Source organism: Sceloporus occidentalis, unplaced genomic scaffold (assembly GCF_023333645.1).
Source record: "Sceloporus occidentalis isolate IW3139 unplaced genomic scaffold, rSceOcc1.0.p SCAF_4, whole genome shotgun sequence".
Classification (NCBI taxonomy): domain Eukaryota; kingdom Metazoa; phylum Chordata; class Lepidosauria; order Squamata; family Phrynosomatidae; genus Sceloporus; species Sceloporus occidentalis.
In genome coordinates, this window is record NW_028316984.1 from 130,169,499 (window position 1) to 130,186,435 (window position 16,937).

The 16,937-nt window shown below is 38.7% G+C and overlaps 1 protein-coding gene across 2 annotated transcripts in view; it reads left to right on the forward strand.

Annotated features, from left to right (window-relative positions):
* LOC149314608 (very-long-chain 3-oxoacyl-CoA reductase-like) overlaps positions 1-16,937 on the forward strand; it is a 65,745-nt gene that overhangs the window by 33,186 nt on the left and 15,622 nt on the right. For both annotated transcript variants that reach the window (XM_089521473.1, XM_089521474.1), the window contains exons 4-7: positions 5,883-5,993; positions 9,130-9,194; positions 10,564-10,608; positions 14,377-14,411. In XM_089521473.1, coding sequence (XP_089377599.1) covers positions 5,883-5,993; positions 9,130-9,194; positions 10,564-10,608; positions 14,377-14,411 — 256 coding nt within the window. The remainder of the gene's footprint in view (positions 1-5,882; positions 5,994-9,129; positions 9,195-10,563; positions 10,609-14,376; positions 14,412-16,937) is intronic.

Below are 16,937 nucleotides of genomic sequence, written 5' to 3' on the forward strand. Positions count from 1 at the left end.
AATCTAAGCAGTCACCATTATCCAGTGCTGCCTGGAGTTTAAAAGCTATCATATCAGTACCTGACCTAGAAATGACAGATTACACACTAATTGGTAGCCATCCTGTACAATTAGATCAAAATGTGCTTATTCCTCAAGTCTCATTGCATGGTCAGAGAAGGGCCTGCAGCTACAATCTCACTCCTTATTGCATTGATGGGGTAAATGGATGAAATATAAGAGAGCTACAGTTATAGTTTATGAAGAAATTATTTCTTTTTTCCCCTTTTTTCCTTTTCTTTTTGCAGAAAAAGTAAACATGGAAAATTTCCTACAGCTAAATGTTTTACACCCCCTATTAATTACCAGTGACCCAACGGTGCCTTCAGTTCAGACCATGCTTGCTGTGACTAGAAACAATCACTTTTTTCTCTCTTTTCTTTGTGCCTAGTGATTTTCTGCTCTTTTTTTAATCATCCAGTTATAAACTATTTCAATGGTAAAGGCATTCCTCAACCTCTATAGCTCTGCTCTTTTAAATTATTTGTTACCATTCAGCAGTCCTTGCCATTTCCTTGTTTTTCCTTATCTTCTTTGTGCTTCCAGTAGACCTGGTGTAGTTTTTGTGTTTATATAATGTGTATACAGTGTACTTATATAATGTATACAATGTATATATTATGCATAATATGAAGAGCTATGGTAAACTTCATATTGTTATTACTATTTATTAACTTTGCTGGTGGCTTCATTTATACCTTGCATTCTCCCCCAAAATTGGGGTTCAAGGCAGCTTGGACTTGTAGACAAAATGTGAGGAACAGTTTAGTGTCTTTAAACAAAATATGGAAGCTTTCTGGAAAAAAAGTGAAAGGAGTGAATTGGGAGGCATGTTCAGTGGTTAAAGACTAAATCTAAGGATTAATACCTCTTCAGCTGACCAGTTCAAAAAGAAAACAGAAACATGTTTTATTCAATTCTGGAATAGCCTTCTTGGAACAAGGTTGGGAACAGAAAGCTTTGTGTGCTGCTAACATGGCTGCATTTATGGAAGATTTTAGAATCTGGAATTTTGTGGCCTATTAGTTCCAGGAAGATTACTTGCCTCCATGGAAGGGAAGGCTTGGAGAAGCTTTTCTTATTCTAGAGTCATATTTCTGTGGTTAGAGTTGATGGCTCAGTGAGTAGATTAATTTTTTACTTCATGGCCACAGTCTATTTTGAATGTTAGGTTTGTTAGCAACAAAGTTTGTTAGGAAGCAAATGGAAGTGGCTTCTACTTCTTGCTTTTGCTAAATTGGCAGAACCATTTGGAATTTAGTGTTATTTGAAAAACGTGATATTTTTCATACTTGTGTGACTTAATTACACAGAGGCCTCCAGCAAGGTTTACAGCAGTTTAAAAGAATTCAGCATTTAAATTTAATAATTAAAGGTGGTGGTCATAACTCCATTAAATAAAATCATGAGATGAACAATGTCAGGTATCAGAAGGCATTTTTGTAGTTTATAATCAAATGTTTTAACACATCTTTTAGAGAGTTATCACTTAATAGCTTACTAGTATCTGTTAAAGCTTTTTTTCTTGGCTAGTAACATAGTAATTTTGCTAAGTCAGGATGGGGAAGAGGTACTTCTCTACTGCCATGTCTGCCCCAGAAACCCCTGTTATATGTGCATAGACATGCGTTTATGGCTGATAGTGTTCCCACCAATGGTACTTCCTAAAGTGGGATAGTCTGTGCACATTAAAATTGTCTATGGGGAAGCATTAAAATCTGCCAAACAAAAGGCTGGTAAAGCTTCCCCCCGCCAACTGGCCAGTATGAGCAGGTTAAGCTTTGGAAATGGCAGGCAGTCCACAATTGTGTTCCTCCCTTCCTCAACCCTAATTATAATTGAACTGATTTCATATTTTTATTAAGATAGGTATCTGACATAAATCTTGGCATCCAGTGTAGATGGTTATAAAGAGAGAATAGACAAACTTGTGTTTGCTAAAGCTAGTGATAGCTCTTAATAATGATGGCTATGTGTTGATCGCAGCATGAGAGAAAACACATGCTCCATAACAGTTGCTGGGAGCATGTCTTGCTTTTGGACTTCTTACAGGTACTGTGGACAAAGAACTCTGCACCAGTTAGGGGGTGTAGGCTGATTAAGAAGAGGTGTTCTAATGTTTTTATTGCTTATTCCATTCTGACGAGTTTAATAAGTCCTAGTAAATGGACATACATCTGTTTTATATCTTCTTCTGAAATTCTATGTAGAAAAAAATTCATTCAGCTAATAATTGGCATTTTACTGCAAATATTCCTTCTAATGCTGTTCCTGAAAATAATATTTCTAAAATGCAGCATTCAGATCATTGTATTTATCCAGCTTCAGAACATCTTGGCAATCCATGGTGCAATCCATGCAGGAACTTCTGGGCAGGTATCTGCCTTTCAACAAGGCTAAAAATAGCATTCATTATCATAAACATTAGGAACACACTCAGACACGAGCAGCATCACGACAACCTTGTGGGAGAACTTTGAAATGAACACAGTATTTTTCTTTCCAGTGCCAAATTGTTCAAACAGATGCAAGCTACTTTAATGAAATTGATTTTCTTACCTGTCAAAATCAAGCAACAATAAGATTATTCCATGTAGCTGTTTTGCTGCAAATGGAAGGAAAGAAAATCCCCCATTGATGTAGATAGGAGCCCTGGTGGTGAGTGGCTAAATGCCTGTACTTCAGCCACTTGCTGAACTTCAGATATTTAAGGACATTACATAGTTGTGGGGATGGAATCATAATGTTACAGGATGCAAAAAGAGGCAAAAAAATGGGCATAAACTGTCAAAGAGCTGTGCTAAGATGATATTGGGTTGTCAGGCAATAGGCATTGCCTAACTTAAGGGCTGGAACAGACCGGCATGAAAAGCCAGCTTCCAGTCTGCTTCGGAGCATGGTGTGCAGACAACACACTCCCCCAAGATGCCCAGAAGGCGTCTTCAAGCCGCCCGGCTGATTACATGGGGGCTGGTGCTGCGGCAGCAGAGCTTTTATATGCCACGTGCCATCAGAGTGCCTTAAAACCGGCTTCCCGCCATGGTGGAACAGAAAAGACAGCTTTTTGCTAGCGCAAAAAGAAGTGGCTGTTTACCACCTTTTTCAACTGGCAAAAAGATAGATTGGGGCCACGGTGTGCGGCTGCCAATTCAGCTTTGTCAGGGACAGCTTAAAGCTGCCCCTTCGGGGTGGTCTGTTTCGCCCCTAAGTTATTGATAAATCATGCATTAATAAATGATAGAAATCACTATTTATTGGTACATATTAGCATCACTCTTTTTCAAAATATCAGATTACTTTTACTAGTAGTAAAACTGCAGATCTATATAATTAAGACATGAGAACTTAAGAGTAATACCCATTGATACATTTCTGTGCTGATACACTGACTGCAACACTTCAAACATGAATGTATAGCACTAGAGCAGATGTCTAAAAATAGCAAGCTTCCACAGAGATGTTAGACTTGATTTTCTTGTGACGTGATCACAAGACAACTGCAGCAGAGACTTAATGCTTTTTACGTAGTTATTTTGCATCGCGGCATATCCCTGGAGACTATTAAACAATGCAGCTGTTCCTGAAAGATGAAGCAGAAGCAAACATTTGCATCTCCTATTATATTTATTAAGAGTGGAGGAAGGGGAAGAGAAATAACTGAATACAGTTAGTTCCAGAATTCTGCATGAATGGGTTAAGCAGCCTATTTAAAATGGAAACCTAGGAGTACATCTACTTTTGTGAACGATATTTTTCTATAAATTGAAAGCCAGTTTTACAAGATAATCTAGAATAGTTGTTTTTAACTTTCCAGCTTCTATTATTACATTTGCTTTTAATAATGTAGTGAAAGGGATTGTGTGGGATTTTTTCCCCTCTGGAAATACTACAGGTTGTGTTCAGTAGTTCTTCACAAAACTGATTTTTTCTTTCCTCCCAGTAATGCTGAAAAGCCTCTCAAGAGAGTCTCTTGGTGTATCTGATTTCTGGGGGCTGGGGGTGGGAGGAGAGAATGCAGATATGATGATAAAGCCTTGGAAAGCAAGAATAGGGAGTTTGTGTCAGATGGCAGAGTAGCTAAGAAGAGGTGTATGGTTTTAATTAAACAGGGTTGTTAGGTAGTATATATGCTTAGAGAAGTGGGTTATTTCAGAAGCAGAGGTAGAAGCGAGAGGACTAAGGTGTGACAAAATGCCAGAGAGGCGGTCCTTGTGATATTTAAATTGGGAAATAATGAAAACCAGATTCATTTGACAAAGTATTCTCTAGACCTCAAAGGTTTATGCTGGAAGACCATTTTTGCCAGAAGACCATGGGAGTGGGAAAAGTGAGGTTTTTTAAAAAAAAAATCTAAAAGGCTACCATGACTGTCTTTAAGGAATAAGAAAGAATTTTTGTTGAAGAGAGAAAAATAGACCAGTGTAACAGTGTACTAAATATAATTTAAAAAGTGGAGAATTAGTGCATGCTGGCTCTACTGAATATGAAGACTATATGAAGAAAAGAAGACCTGAGACAGGAATCTGTGACCCTCCAGATGTTGTTGGACTATATTCCCATCTTTCCTGATCATTGGCTGTACTGGTTGGGTCTGATGGAAATTGGAATCCAACAATATCTGGATGGTCACAGGCAGCTGGCTCTTTCTGCCCCAGATCAGGGCTGCAGCAACCACACACCACAGCCCCAATTGCGCCTTTCCACAGCACAAAAAGGAGCTGCAAAAAGTGGCTTCTTTCTGTGCTGTGGAAAGAGCAGTGTAGCTGCTGGTACCGTGGCTTTTCAGCGCTCCTTTGGCACTGCATCATCTAGAAGCAGCGCCAGAGGAGTGCCATGATGCTTCACTCCGCACGGTGCAGTGCATGGCATCATATCAGCCTGGGGATGGAGTCGGACGTGAATCATATGGACGCCGACCTTAATGGTCAGTCTGTACAGCCCCTAAACTAGAATTGAGAACTCATGGGAGACCAAGGCAGCCTGCTTCCTGCTCTTCCAACCACAAGGGATTACAGAAGGGAATAACGCCATTGGCATTATTCCCACAATTTTTTACTTTTAGTACTTCTGTAATACATCAGGAATATTTGCCTTGTTTGGGTACCAGTTAGCATGTGGATATGGCCCATGTTTAAATGCAGAAGTGCCTAATAAAAAGGCAAAAAACTAATGACTTTTCTTATCACACCCATGCCTCCCAATTTCAGCGTGAGTGGAGGTTGGGGGATGCCTGCAAGATTAGACAAATGTCCTAGAAGCAGCAAGCAACACGGTATGTTGCTTACTCCTTTGCTAAATAGTAGTTCAGTAGTACAAAAACAAGATCCAACCTCAGTCTTTCACCACAGCAGTAAACAGAAGCTCAAAAGCTTTTGTTTCCACATTTCTTTCACCATAGCATGATGAACTGTCTGAATCCAAAAAAATAATAAATAAATAAAAAATAAAACTTTTTTTGAGGCTGTGAATAACACTGCATAGTATTGTGCTGCAGCTGACTGTATAGCCTACATGTAGTTGGATGATGATGATGATGATGATATCCTGTCCTTTATCTAAAACTGGAACTCAGAGCGACTTACAAGATTAACAAATCTTGCCAAGATAGGGTCTTATGGTTATCATAAGTCGGAAATGGTTTAAAAACACACAACAGCAACAAGAACATTTAACGTTTCAGAACTATTTTTATATAATAAAGGTACATGCATTATAGGAGCATTATCATCTTTGTCATGGTGTAGTGTTTCAACTTCTTGTTTTTATTGTTTCTTCTTTATTAAGATACAGTATTGAGATAAAAGTACTGCATGTTTATACTTTGTGGGTGTGCTTCATTTCAGGAGAGAAATTCAAGGTGGAAACAAAGACTATTACTGCTGACTTTGAAGATCGAGAAACCATTTACAATAACATAAAAGCAGGCCTGGAAGGTCTTGAGATTGGTATTTTAGGTTTGTATTTTTCTCTGTTTCAGAATCTTTACTATTTTGTTCTGAAAAACCCTTCTCCCAAAGAGTAGATACAATTACACATTTCAGTAGTATCAGCTCTTTTTGGAACAAAGTCTGAATTTTGCAGCTTCGCAAAACTTCAAAAGTGGGAAAAAATTATAATGTTACTAAGAGCTGGTTGTCCTGTGAAAAGGACGTCTCCCATCTTGTATCCTTCATGCATTAGAAATTTATCTGGATATTTTTGCAGTAGTTTTCGTAATACTTTCCTGTAGGTAGAAAGTTTAAGAGATCCAGTGCTGAATGTAGGAAAGCAGGTAGAAAGTTCAAGGAAGTCAGAAAGAAAGAGAGCAAGTGTAAAGGAATTGCGTCAGGGTTGGCCCAGGACTCTAGAAGACCAGAGTTCGAATCCCTGCTCAACCTTGGAATCCCATGGGTTAATTTGGGTCCATCTTAGAATAAGCACTGGCAAAGCTCTTCTGAAGGAATAAGTTCACTATAGGATCACAATTGGTTGGAAACACCTTGAAGGCATGCAAGAAGAAAATTCAAAAATAATTATAAAAATTGAATGTCATCTTCTGTTTTTGTTTGTTTGCTCCTGGACTGCTTGACTGCTTATAAATATATGTGTATATTATTGTTTAGTTTAGCTTTCAGTGATTCCCCTCCCCCCGGTCAGATGTAAGTTACTATGGAGATTTTCAGACCTGAAAAAAAAAAGCTGGGAGTAAAAGACAAAAGGCAAAATGATGCTGAAGATTTTCAGACACATTGCGCTTATCCATGACTTCTGTGAAGATCCAGGAATGCTCCAGCAGCAAACCATTCACAGGAAATTCCATGGAATGGTTTGTTGCTGGAGCATTCTTGATTCTAACCAGGTTAAATCCTGGAAAGTTCACCATCATCTGAAAATTTTCAGCACGATTGTACAATTATCCCAAGAGTATGCCTTTTTCTTCCCTGATTTTCTCCTGTCTGATAATCTCCTATGTCAATTAGGTCAACCCTTTCTGTTAGAATCTGTTGTCAGATCTTGTTACAAAAGAAAAGTATTTAGTTTCCATTGTCTAGACTGCTGTCTAGTATCATTTGTTTGAAGCCTAATAATAATAATAATAATAATAATAATAATAATAATAATAATAATAACAACAACAACAACAACAACAACAACAACATTTATTTATTTATTTATAACCCACCTCTCCCTGTGTTGGATCAAAGCGGGTAACAGCATATAAAAGAGAAAACAGTAAAATCAAAGGCACAGAAACGGTAGATAAAAGTGCACTAGACCTCAGATTCCCATTCCCCCCCCCCCCCTTAAATTAAGATTAAAAGCAATTCCCAAACAATGGGCAATAAAATCAGTCAAGAACAAATCAGTCCAAAGAGAACAATTTAAGCAAGTGGAGAGTGAGATTAGGGGATCAATTTGGGAAGGCCCACTGGAAGAAATCCGCTTTTATTGCCTTCTAAGGCCTCCAAAGATGTTAGTTGGCAGATCTTGTCCAGCAGATCGTTCCAGATTTTTGGAGCGACAACAGAAAATGTCCTCTGGGAGGTAGTTACCAGTCTAGTTCTTTCTAACTGCAGTAGGTTCTTTCCAGAGGACCTGAGAGTGCGGGAAGGATTATATGGGAGGAGGCGTTCCCTCGGGTAAGCTGGACCCAGGCCTTGTAGGGATTTATAGGTAATAACCAACACCTTATACTGTGCCCGGAAGCTAATAGGTATCCAGTGAAGGGATTTTAGGATGGGTGTGATAGAATCAAACGTGGAACTCCCAGTCACCAATCTGGCTGCCATGTTTTGGACCAGTTGCAGCTTCCGAATATGGCATAAGGATTGCCCCATGTAGAGCGCATTGCAGAAATCAAGACGAGAGGTTACCAGGGAGTGTACAACTGTTTCAAGGATCTCTTCAGATACACGTAAAACCTAGCAATCTGTTTATATTGCATCCTCCAGAATATAGACTGTGGGCCTGAATAGATGGGTGTGAAAGAGAGGCTCAAGTCTGCTGCAGCTGCAAGCAGTTGGGGACCCCGCTAACTACATGGCCCATTCCGAAAGTGGTCTGTGGATGCAAGGTTCAACCTGAGACACCAGGGGCCAGATTATCCCAGGTTATTTTTGTTCTGGTGAGGTTTCTGGCCATTTTGGAGATGTGCGTCGTTTGAATGCCACACCTCCAAAGCGGCTGGAAGCTGCTTCATTTGCCCCATCTGTTCTGGCTTAAGAGGGAGGAAAAGTTGTATAAAATTTAATAAAAATGTTGGAATATGTCTCCCTTTATGTAGACAGGTGGATTTCTGTCTTTGAAAGCTAAGCATTTTGACATGATGTTGAGGAAAACTGATAACATGATTGATCTCAGGTTTATAAGTGATAACTAACGTTGATAAGAATGTCGGAATATTTCTCCCTTTATGTAGATAGGTGGATTTCTCTCTTTAAAAGCTAAGCATTTTGACATGGTATTGGGGAAAATGGATAACTTGATTGATCTCAGGTTCATAAGTGATAACTAACTTGTTGCACTAAAATCTGCAAAAATGGCAATGCTGAAGTAAAGCAAACAAGTTCAAGCAAAGGAAGATGATCTATAAAATATAAATGGACTTAATATTAACACTTTTCCCTTGATCACTGAATTATCTACTTCTGTCCTTTCACCACAAGATCCTTCCTAGAAGGAGAGTCTTCCCAGGTTGTATAAACTGTTATCAATCAGCTCTTACTTATATTATCCTAAAGTTTAGTTTCCAAAATAATGTGAATATGGCCTAAATCAACATTGTGCTGGTACTACAGTGCCATAGTGCAATGGAATTTCAGAATTCTCTTTTAAAATGATGCTTTTCAGTAGTCTAGTTCAGGTTTAATCATCGCAGTATAATCAGCTATGTTTTATTAGGTCAAGAATGAATTTTACTGCCTTTTCTTTTCCAGTTGTTAAGTGATCTTCATAATTAAAATGCTAAGGAATAGATATGTATATGAACAGTTAGCAAACCTTAAGAGATAATAGTACGAGGGTCAAAAAGCATGTAGCTGATAAAATAGCTGAACATAGTTTTATGCAGATTTTAATTTTGAAATGTCATAAATAAAATGTTTGTTTCAGTAAACAACGTGGGTGTTTCATATTCCTATCCTCAATACTTCCTTGAGATCCCAGAGCTAGATAAAGTAAGTATTTTCTTCTTCACTTCTACATTTGTTATGTTTAAGAATATTGTTTATACATTTAGGTAAGATTACAGATGAATCAGAATTGTTGTTCTGATCTTTGAAAACAGGAGTTCTCCAACTTTGCATTTTTCTGTTCCATATGAAGTTAATCCTGATTGTTTAATTTTAATTGCACTTCTACATTTTGATATAAATACTAGGACAGTCCCTAATAAAGCACACTAAATGGAATTTCATCAGAGCATAATACTGTCAAGTTGAGACTTGTAATGGGCAAAATGTATCTTTACCCATTTGATCCTATGTTGGAAATTTTAAACTATCACTTGATTTGCTCTCTGGTTTCTCAATAATGTATGTCAGCTTAGCTTTTTCATTTGTAATAAAAGTACATTGGTATCAATTTTATTATGGTATGACCTGGTGGTATCAGCATGACTAGGCCAAGAAAGTACAATAGCTGAACAAGCTGACACATGGAGTTGGGGGAACAGTGCCATCTGTGTACTTCCTTTTCTACTGATGACTCACCACTATTATCATGAGACTCTCTTACCCATAGCCATAGTTACTGGGATTCTCCCAATACTTCTCTCACTAAGAAAATCTAAAATATAAATTATGAGAGGCAAGATACTCCATCTTTTGGGATCTTCTCTGTTGTATGTTGAGTATAGAAATGTATTGTTGTCGTTATCTACCCTTGAGTCTATAGCTTACTTAATAATGGACAGCTTTTCTTGTGTGAATTGTTATATTTCAAAATAAAACACACCAGCTATCTCTTCCCATGTTGGAGTTTAGGCTGAATGCCTATATGAAGCATATTTTAGTTGCTACAGTTTTTATTTTGTATCAAGACTAAAATGGAAACTAAAATGGTGAAGGGTCTAGAAACCATGTCCTATGAGGAACGGCTTAGGGAGCTGAAGATGTTTAGCCTGGAGAAGGGAATGTTATGGGGTGATATGATAGCCCTATTTAAATATTTGAAGGGATGTCATATTGAGGAGAGAACAAGCTTGTTTTCTGCTGCTCCAGAGAACAGGACCCGGAACAATGGATGCAAGCTACAGGAAAAGAGATTCCACCTCAACATTAGGAGGAACCTCCTGATAGTAAGGCCTGTTTGACAGTGGAACACACTCCCTCGGAGTGTGGTGTAATCTCCCTCTTTGGAAGTCTTTAAGCAGAGACTGGATGGCCATCTGTTGGGGATGCTTTGATTGAGAGTTCCTGCATGGCAGAATGGGGTTGGACTGGATGGCCCTTATGGTCTCTTCCAACTCAACGATTCTATGATTCTATCTGTGATTCTAAGACATTATAGTATATTGTTGGACTTCATATACTTTTTCTCTTGCAGGCAATTGATAAGCTGATAAACATTAATGTCATATCTGTGTGCAAGGTAAGTACCATTTATGGGATAATTTCAAGTGGTACAGTAGTGTTTCTCTGTTTACTGATTCAAAGTAACACAGCTATTCTTGAGATAGATGAGTTGAGCCTCAAACTTCAACTCCATAGCAAGCATAGCCCTAGCCAGCATTGCCAGTTGTGAAGAATTCTGGGAATTGTAATTCAACAATATCCCAACAATACTGGGAAACCCTGTTTTGCAGTGTATTTTTCTTTTAAAAAGTGGAATTACACATGATCACTTTATCTGTGAGTTATCTGTGCATCCCTGTAGTGCTGCTGTGTAAACCTATTTTCTGTGGCAGCCACTGGATGTTAGTCAGCAATTCCTTACAGCATAGCTGTTTTCAAGAGAAGAACAGATGTGATACTGTTGAAGATGAAGGAAACTGTGAATATAGTTATATTACAGAGACATAGCTGTGTTAATCTGGAATATAAGAATGCAAATCTTGTAGCATCTTTGAGACTAACTGCGAAAGAGGTGGTAGCATAAGCTTTCATAGAGTTGATCTGCTTCCTCAGATTCATGGAGTGAAGTGTTGTGCAGGAAGGACCTTTATAGTCAGACTATAAGAATAACCGTCAAAATGCAAAATTTTCATTATGGTGGTGAGGTGACAAGTTCAGTTTTAATTATGATCATTGAGGGATAAAGGCAAGTGGAAAGATGTTGGCTAAGGTCAGGATGGGTTGCCTACTTTCGTGCATCCAGTATGGCTGTGTCCAACTTGCTTGGATACCTCTCTTCCATTATTACTGAGGTGGTTTGTTTAGACAGATCACAGTCAAGTAAATAACACATTGTAAGTCTTGCACAGGGCTTGGCTATGGAAACCCACTGAGTGGTGGGTGAAGCATACACATCCAGGCCCTAAAAACCCTGTGGTAGATCGGTCTTAGGGTCACCATAAATCAGAAACTACTTGAAGGCACACAACAACAAACACAAGTCTGAGACTAATGTTTGACTGTCACAGTCAGAGCACCTGGCTGCCTCTTTTCCATCCCCATAGGAACTTCACTTTAAATTCCTTTTTAATTTTTAAAAATGCTAAGTATTCTCAGAAAAGCTTGCTGTCATAGCTTCTGTTTTTAATATAGTAGCATAATATTTGTATGATATTGCAGTTTATCCAACTCAGCAGTCAGTGTAATATAATATGCCTTGATGCTGATGTGTGTTGCGGTGTGTTAAAGGGGAGGAGCTGCTGAAAGGAGGAGGAGTGTGTCATGTACTGTTAGAAGTGAAGTTAGAAGTGAACAGGTTTCAGTACAAAACCTTAACGGAATTCAGACTTCCGTGTAAGGAATAAAGAGTTCAAACGAAAGAAGTTTAGTGAAATACGTGAGTCATTTGACAGTTGAAGAGCTAGTTCAGGATGGCTCATACTCACCTAATTCTGAGGGAATGTTAATTGTGAATTGAGCCAGGCTTTCACAGGATTCAAAGTCTTGAGTGATATTAGAACTTATGTTTAGAGTAATAAAACACTGGTGAAAATAAAGTTAATGAGGGGAAATGGAACAAAGACAAACAGACACCCTGAGGTCTTGCCATTCAACAATAGACCAACACGCACATTACAATGTAAATCACTTTCTCTCAACCAAGGGTTACACAGTGTATATATACCCCACTCACTTCCATGGCAACATTCACTGACGATGTCAGCCACAGATACTGGTGAAATAAACTCTTCCAGAACATGGCCACATAGCCCACAACAAACTAGGAACAGATATAGTTTGTAACAGATAAAGTTACATAATGTAACCACACGATTGGAGAACCAACTGTAAAAAGAAATTAAGGCTCTGTACAGATCGCACGGTGCTGGACACCCTAACTCCGCCCCCAGGATGTCAAGAAGCTGCGCATCGTTCCAGAACTTTCTTCAAAGGCAGCCCTAACATAGAGTGTGTGTTACTGTATCCAAATGGGATGTGATCAGATCAGGTATCTTAAGGAACAGGCCTATCTGGCACATCAAGTTAAGCTGTACAGTTATGTGGGAGAGTCAGCCTTTCGTAGTGGGGATCTGTGGACCAGTGCGAATCTGTGAGTTGTTCGCTGCCAGTTTGTGGTGAGTTTCCAGGAAAGAACAAAACATTTGTAATCCATGAGATGAGTATAATACTTTCTCCTGGCACATTGGGAGAGAAACACCCTACCAGTCTCCCACATTCGATAGCATAAGGTGCACTGCTGTATGCAAAAGGTGAGCAGTTCTAGTGGATCTGAGATCCACTGGAGGCTGCTCCCACTCCACTACAAAAATTCAGCTGAAATTGTGGCCCTCAAGAACAGAGAGAAGAAGGAACCCACAGCTATGTGTTGTCTACATGTTGCTAAAACTTGAACGGTTGTGGCCTTATACTATACATTTTCAACACAGTGTTTACTTGGTAAACTTCAATGGCATTTAATCCCACATTTAATTCCCTTTAATGATAGTTCAGTGACATTTTTCCCTTGACCAAAATGTCTGTTACATCCATGATAACCCAAAGAATTCAGTTTATCATGTGCGTACTCATACTTGATATTCTTGCTTGCATACTGTGTAAATATGATGATATGGAGACACAATTAGATAGAATTAGCTCCTTTGTCCTAACTCTGATGTGGACCAGTGCTAATCTGTTTTGGTACCAAAACAAAAACCAACAAGTAGAAGGGTGCAGTCCCAACCGAAAACTGTCCTTGGCCAGCCTTTCCCCCATGCTCCCATCTTCTTTTTACTTATTTCCAAACAGCAGATGTAGGCATCAGCAAGAAGGAAGGTTCTACTGCCCTGGCATGCTGAAAACCTCCAAAGTTTAGTGGTTTAAAGGACAGGTAATTCTTTAGGTTAATACATTACCCATCTCATCCACCAGGCTTTGGACAAGACCATATTGATATCCAGTTCGTCAGGTTGACTGGAAAAGCAATTTCCCCTCTTTTTCTTCTATTGAAGATGCATAACAGGAAGGGGAAGTTAGCGGTGGTCAGGAAGGACTTTGGGGATGGGTGGGGGCTGGCAGGAGAGAAGGCAAGAGTGATTTGGCTCATGTTTTAATGTGAACTGTAGAATTATTTGTGGTTTCCAAAAGCTTGCCTTTCATTTGAGGCAAGAATTTACAAGCCCTTAGATTTGTTAAACCAGCTTGGACGAGGAGCTGTTTACTCATACATTTGAGATGGTTATTCTGTTCAGAAGAATCATACAAACTAAGTTGGAATAGATCCAAAAAACCCATTTAGTCTATTTTCTGTCTTTAAAACATGGAACCTTACACAATTTCAGGTTCTCCTGAAAAATATTTCATTATTACTGCTTCTTGGAATACATTTTGTGTTGATGGTTAAGTTAGAATGCTTCTATCCCCATCATAATTCAGAAAATTATCAGTGTTTAGAATTGGTATGGAGTTTCCATACCAGCCCTTGCCATTGCTTGATTGTAATTTGACCACAGTGACATTTTAGAAGCCCCTGATAAAGCAGTGCTGCAGCAATGCAAAATAATAAAGAAAAACTGGCTACAGTACTGGTGTTTGCTGTTACAAGTGCAGATGAGGCCATCTGATTCGCTACATCTGCTTTGTAGAAGAACCACGTTACATAGGTAGAAAAAAAATCTGCTGCCTCCACAAATGAAGGCTTTCGTTTTTAAAAAAGTATTTTGAGGTGAAGAGGGGGCAGAGAGAGGCTTTCCTCAGTTTGGTGTCTGCATATTGTTCAGTCACCAGGTTTTTTTTCTTTCTTCAGATGACACGATTGGTACTGCCTGGCATGCTGGAAAGGTGAGTCACATAAACACTATCCAGACAGTCATCATTATTTATAGGGGAGAATCCTTTCTTAGAAAAATTCATTACTATGATTAATCAGCCTGGCCTCCATGTTTTAGCAGCACTGTAATGCTCTGTGAGTCATGGTTCTGGGTGCATGAATCATCACGCGGTGGAAGCCTATTGCCACTTGATTCCCTTCTTTATTTTCTTTCCCTTTCACTGGTGTGGTGATTTCTTTTTAAAATGGAATTAAAAAGCCTGTCTGACTCATCATGCGAACTCAACAATCTGCTATTCTGTGGGGGCGGCTACGGTTCCCGGGATGTTCCTGGGAATAACCTCCTTAAAGCCATTGCTGAGAGTCACTGGAAGCAAAATGGGCATAGAGTAAAAGCTGTAGTCATATAGTAGTGTGAGCAAAAGGAGGCTCTTTGGAATAACTTAGAGCTAGTGTGTAACAGGCTTCCAGTGGTAGTTATCCATACTGCCAGCGTACCTAAGCATACATACATTGCTCCTGTTGGTACTTCACTCTGCTATGTGAGGTCAGTAGGTTCTTTGAAAATGTAAAAGTGTCACTTGGTTAGATTGTTATAAGTGAACAAAAATATTCCTTCCACACTTCTCTGTCATTATAGCTCTCTTCTTGCTTCAGTCTAGTAAAAATTTCTTGGAAGGATGATGCTTTGTTCAATGTTACAGTTGTCTTTTACTCTCTATAGCATCCTTTTACAGGGACTGCTTTCTACAGAGCTTCTCATTAGTCTACTGAGGTAATTAGAACTCAAGACTCAGCACATGTGATTCACTTTATCATCTACATTACTCTCTTCAACTTTCTTCACAGTGGGAGTCCTGTTTGTCTCCAGCATTACAATTGCATGTATCCACGTTGCAATCTATAGAACAAATGGCTCTCCTTGCTATATTTTGAACACAATAGAAAATTAGTTCTTGTGGCTGAGAATGCAAAAGCATCCTTCTCAGGTGCTGATGATGACCCAAAATTCTAACAGTATCTATTTGATATATTTTGGGTGGGTTTGTTTAATTGTTCAGCATTCTGGCTGATGAGCTCTACAAGAGTGATGAATTTATTCTATTGGTATGCCCCTGAAGGCCTGTAGATCTGAATGGTTTTTCAGTGTATCTTGGTGATTACCCTACAGACATGTCTGCCATTTCTCTTATAGTCCTGTTGACCTCTGAAATAGAAAAATATTCCAGGAAAATAACACAATTATTCCTAAATGTAGTTTCATTTTTTTGTAGAGTTCAATCATCTGCGTAGTTTTCTGATAAGCTGGAAACAATGAAAAGAAGTGGAGAACTAGATCACAGATTATAGAATTCTAAAACTTAATTTTGTTTGTGAACAGCGTTCTAAAGTATGGGCAGAGAATTGATCACTGTGACCATGTTGTATTCCTTTTTGCAAACAAATGTTGTATGCATTCACATTTCTACTTGGGATTCCACAGGAAGGGTACTTCTCCTGATTCTTAAGATCTCTCAGCAAAAGTAGTATCAATCAAGATGTTATCTGGCCATCTGGCTGGGTTGAGTATACGCAGGGGTATAGCAGGTGGGGGAAAATGAGGGCATTGCCCCCCAACTAAAAACCACCCAATGGACTTTGCTTTCTGGCACTGCAGTAACTTGAAATTTCAGTTGAACATTTGAAATAAAGTTTAGGTATCCAAAGAAAAGGGACATGCAGCATTACCAAGGAAATGTGAAAGGAGTTCTAGGTGCAAAGGATTTTCAGTGTCTTGTTCTCTGAAATAATAGAAATTTGAAGAATGAAGAAAAAAATTCATTGGGGTACACTTCTTACTGGGGAGTTTGTACCTTTGTCCTCCTTCCACAGTCACACCTTTGAGTACATGTGTTTCTGCCCTTCAGTGGTTCCTATATGCTTGTATAGCATATAGGCTGGACCCAAACATTAGTGTTCGGATGCTGCTAATCTATACCATGGTTTTAATCATTTGGGTAATATCCCAAGGAACCAGTATGTCCAAATACCTAATAGCATCTCAGTACCAGCAAACTGCCAAATGGTGAAATATCCAGATGGAGTGTGGCTATGACATAGCGTCCGCTTTTAGACTAGTTAATAAAATAGCCAGAAAGAGGCCAGAAGCTAATAGATTAATTCTTGGAAATAGAGATTCTGGCCAAGAAATAAATAACAAAAGGTTGCCTTAAATCAGAAACTATCTCATTAGTGGATCACTCTTGACTTGGGAGAGAGAGGTGAAAAATCTGAATCCATTCAAAAATGTGATGCAAAAGCAAATTCCTAAAAGATCACAAAAATAAAGCACAAGTTAATTTTGTCATGCACCCTTTCAGCAACAAGTGAAGCAATCGTGTCAGGGTCATGTCTTCTAGTATTTAAAGCAAATTTGTGATTAATCCTAAATTATCAATTCTCTGCCTATAATGAATAAAACCTACCTGAGCAATGTGAATTATTATTGATATTACTGTACCTTTTGAAGCCTTTTATCAATACTACAGCTAGTATTT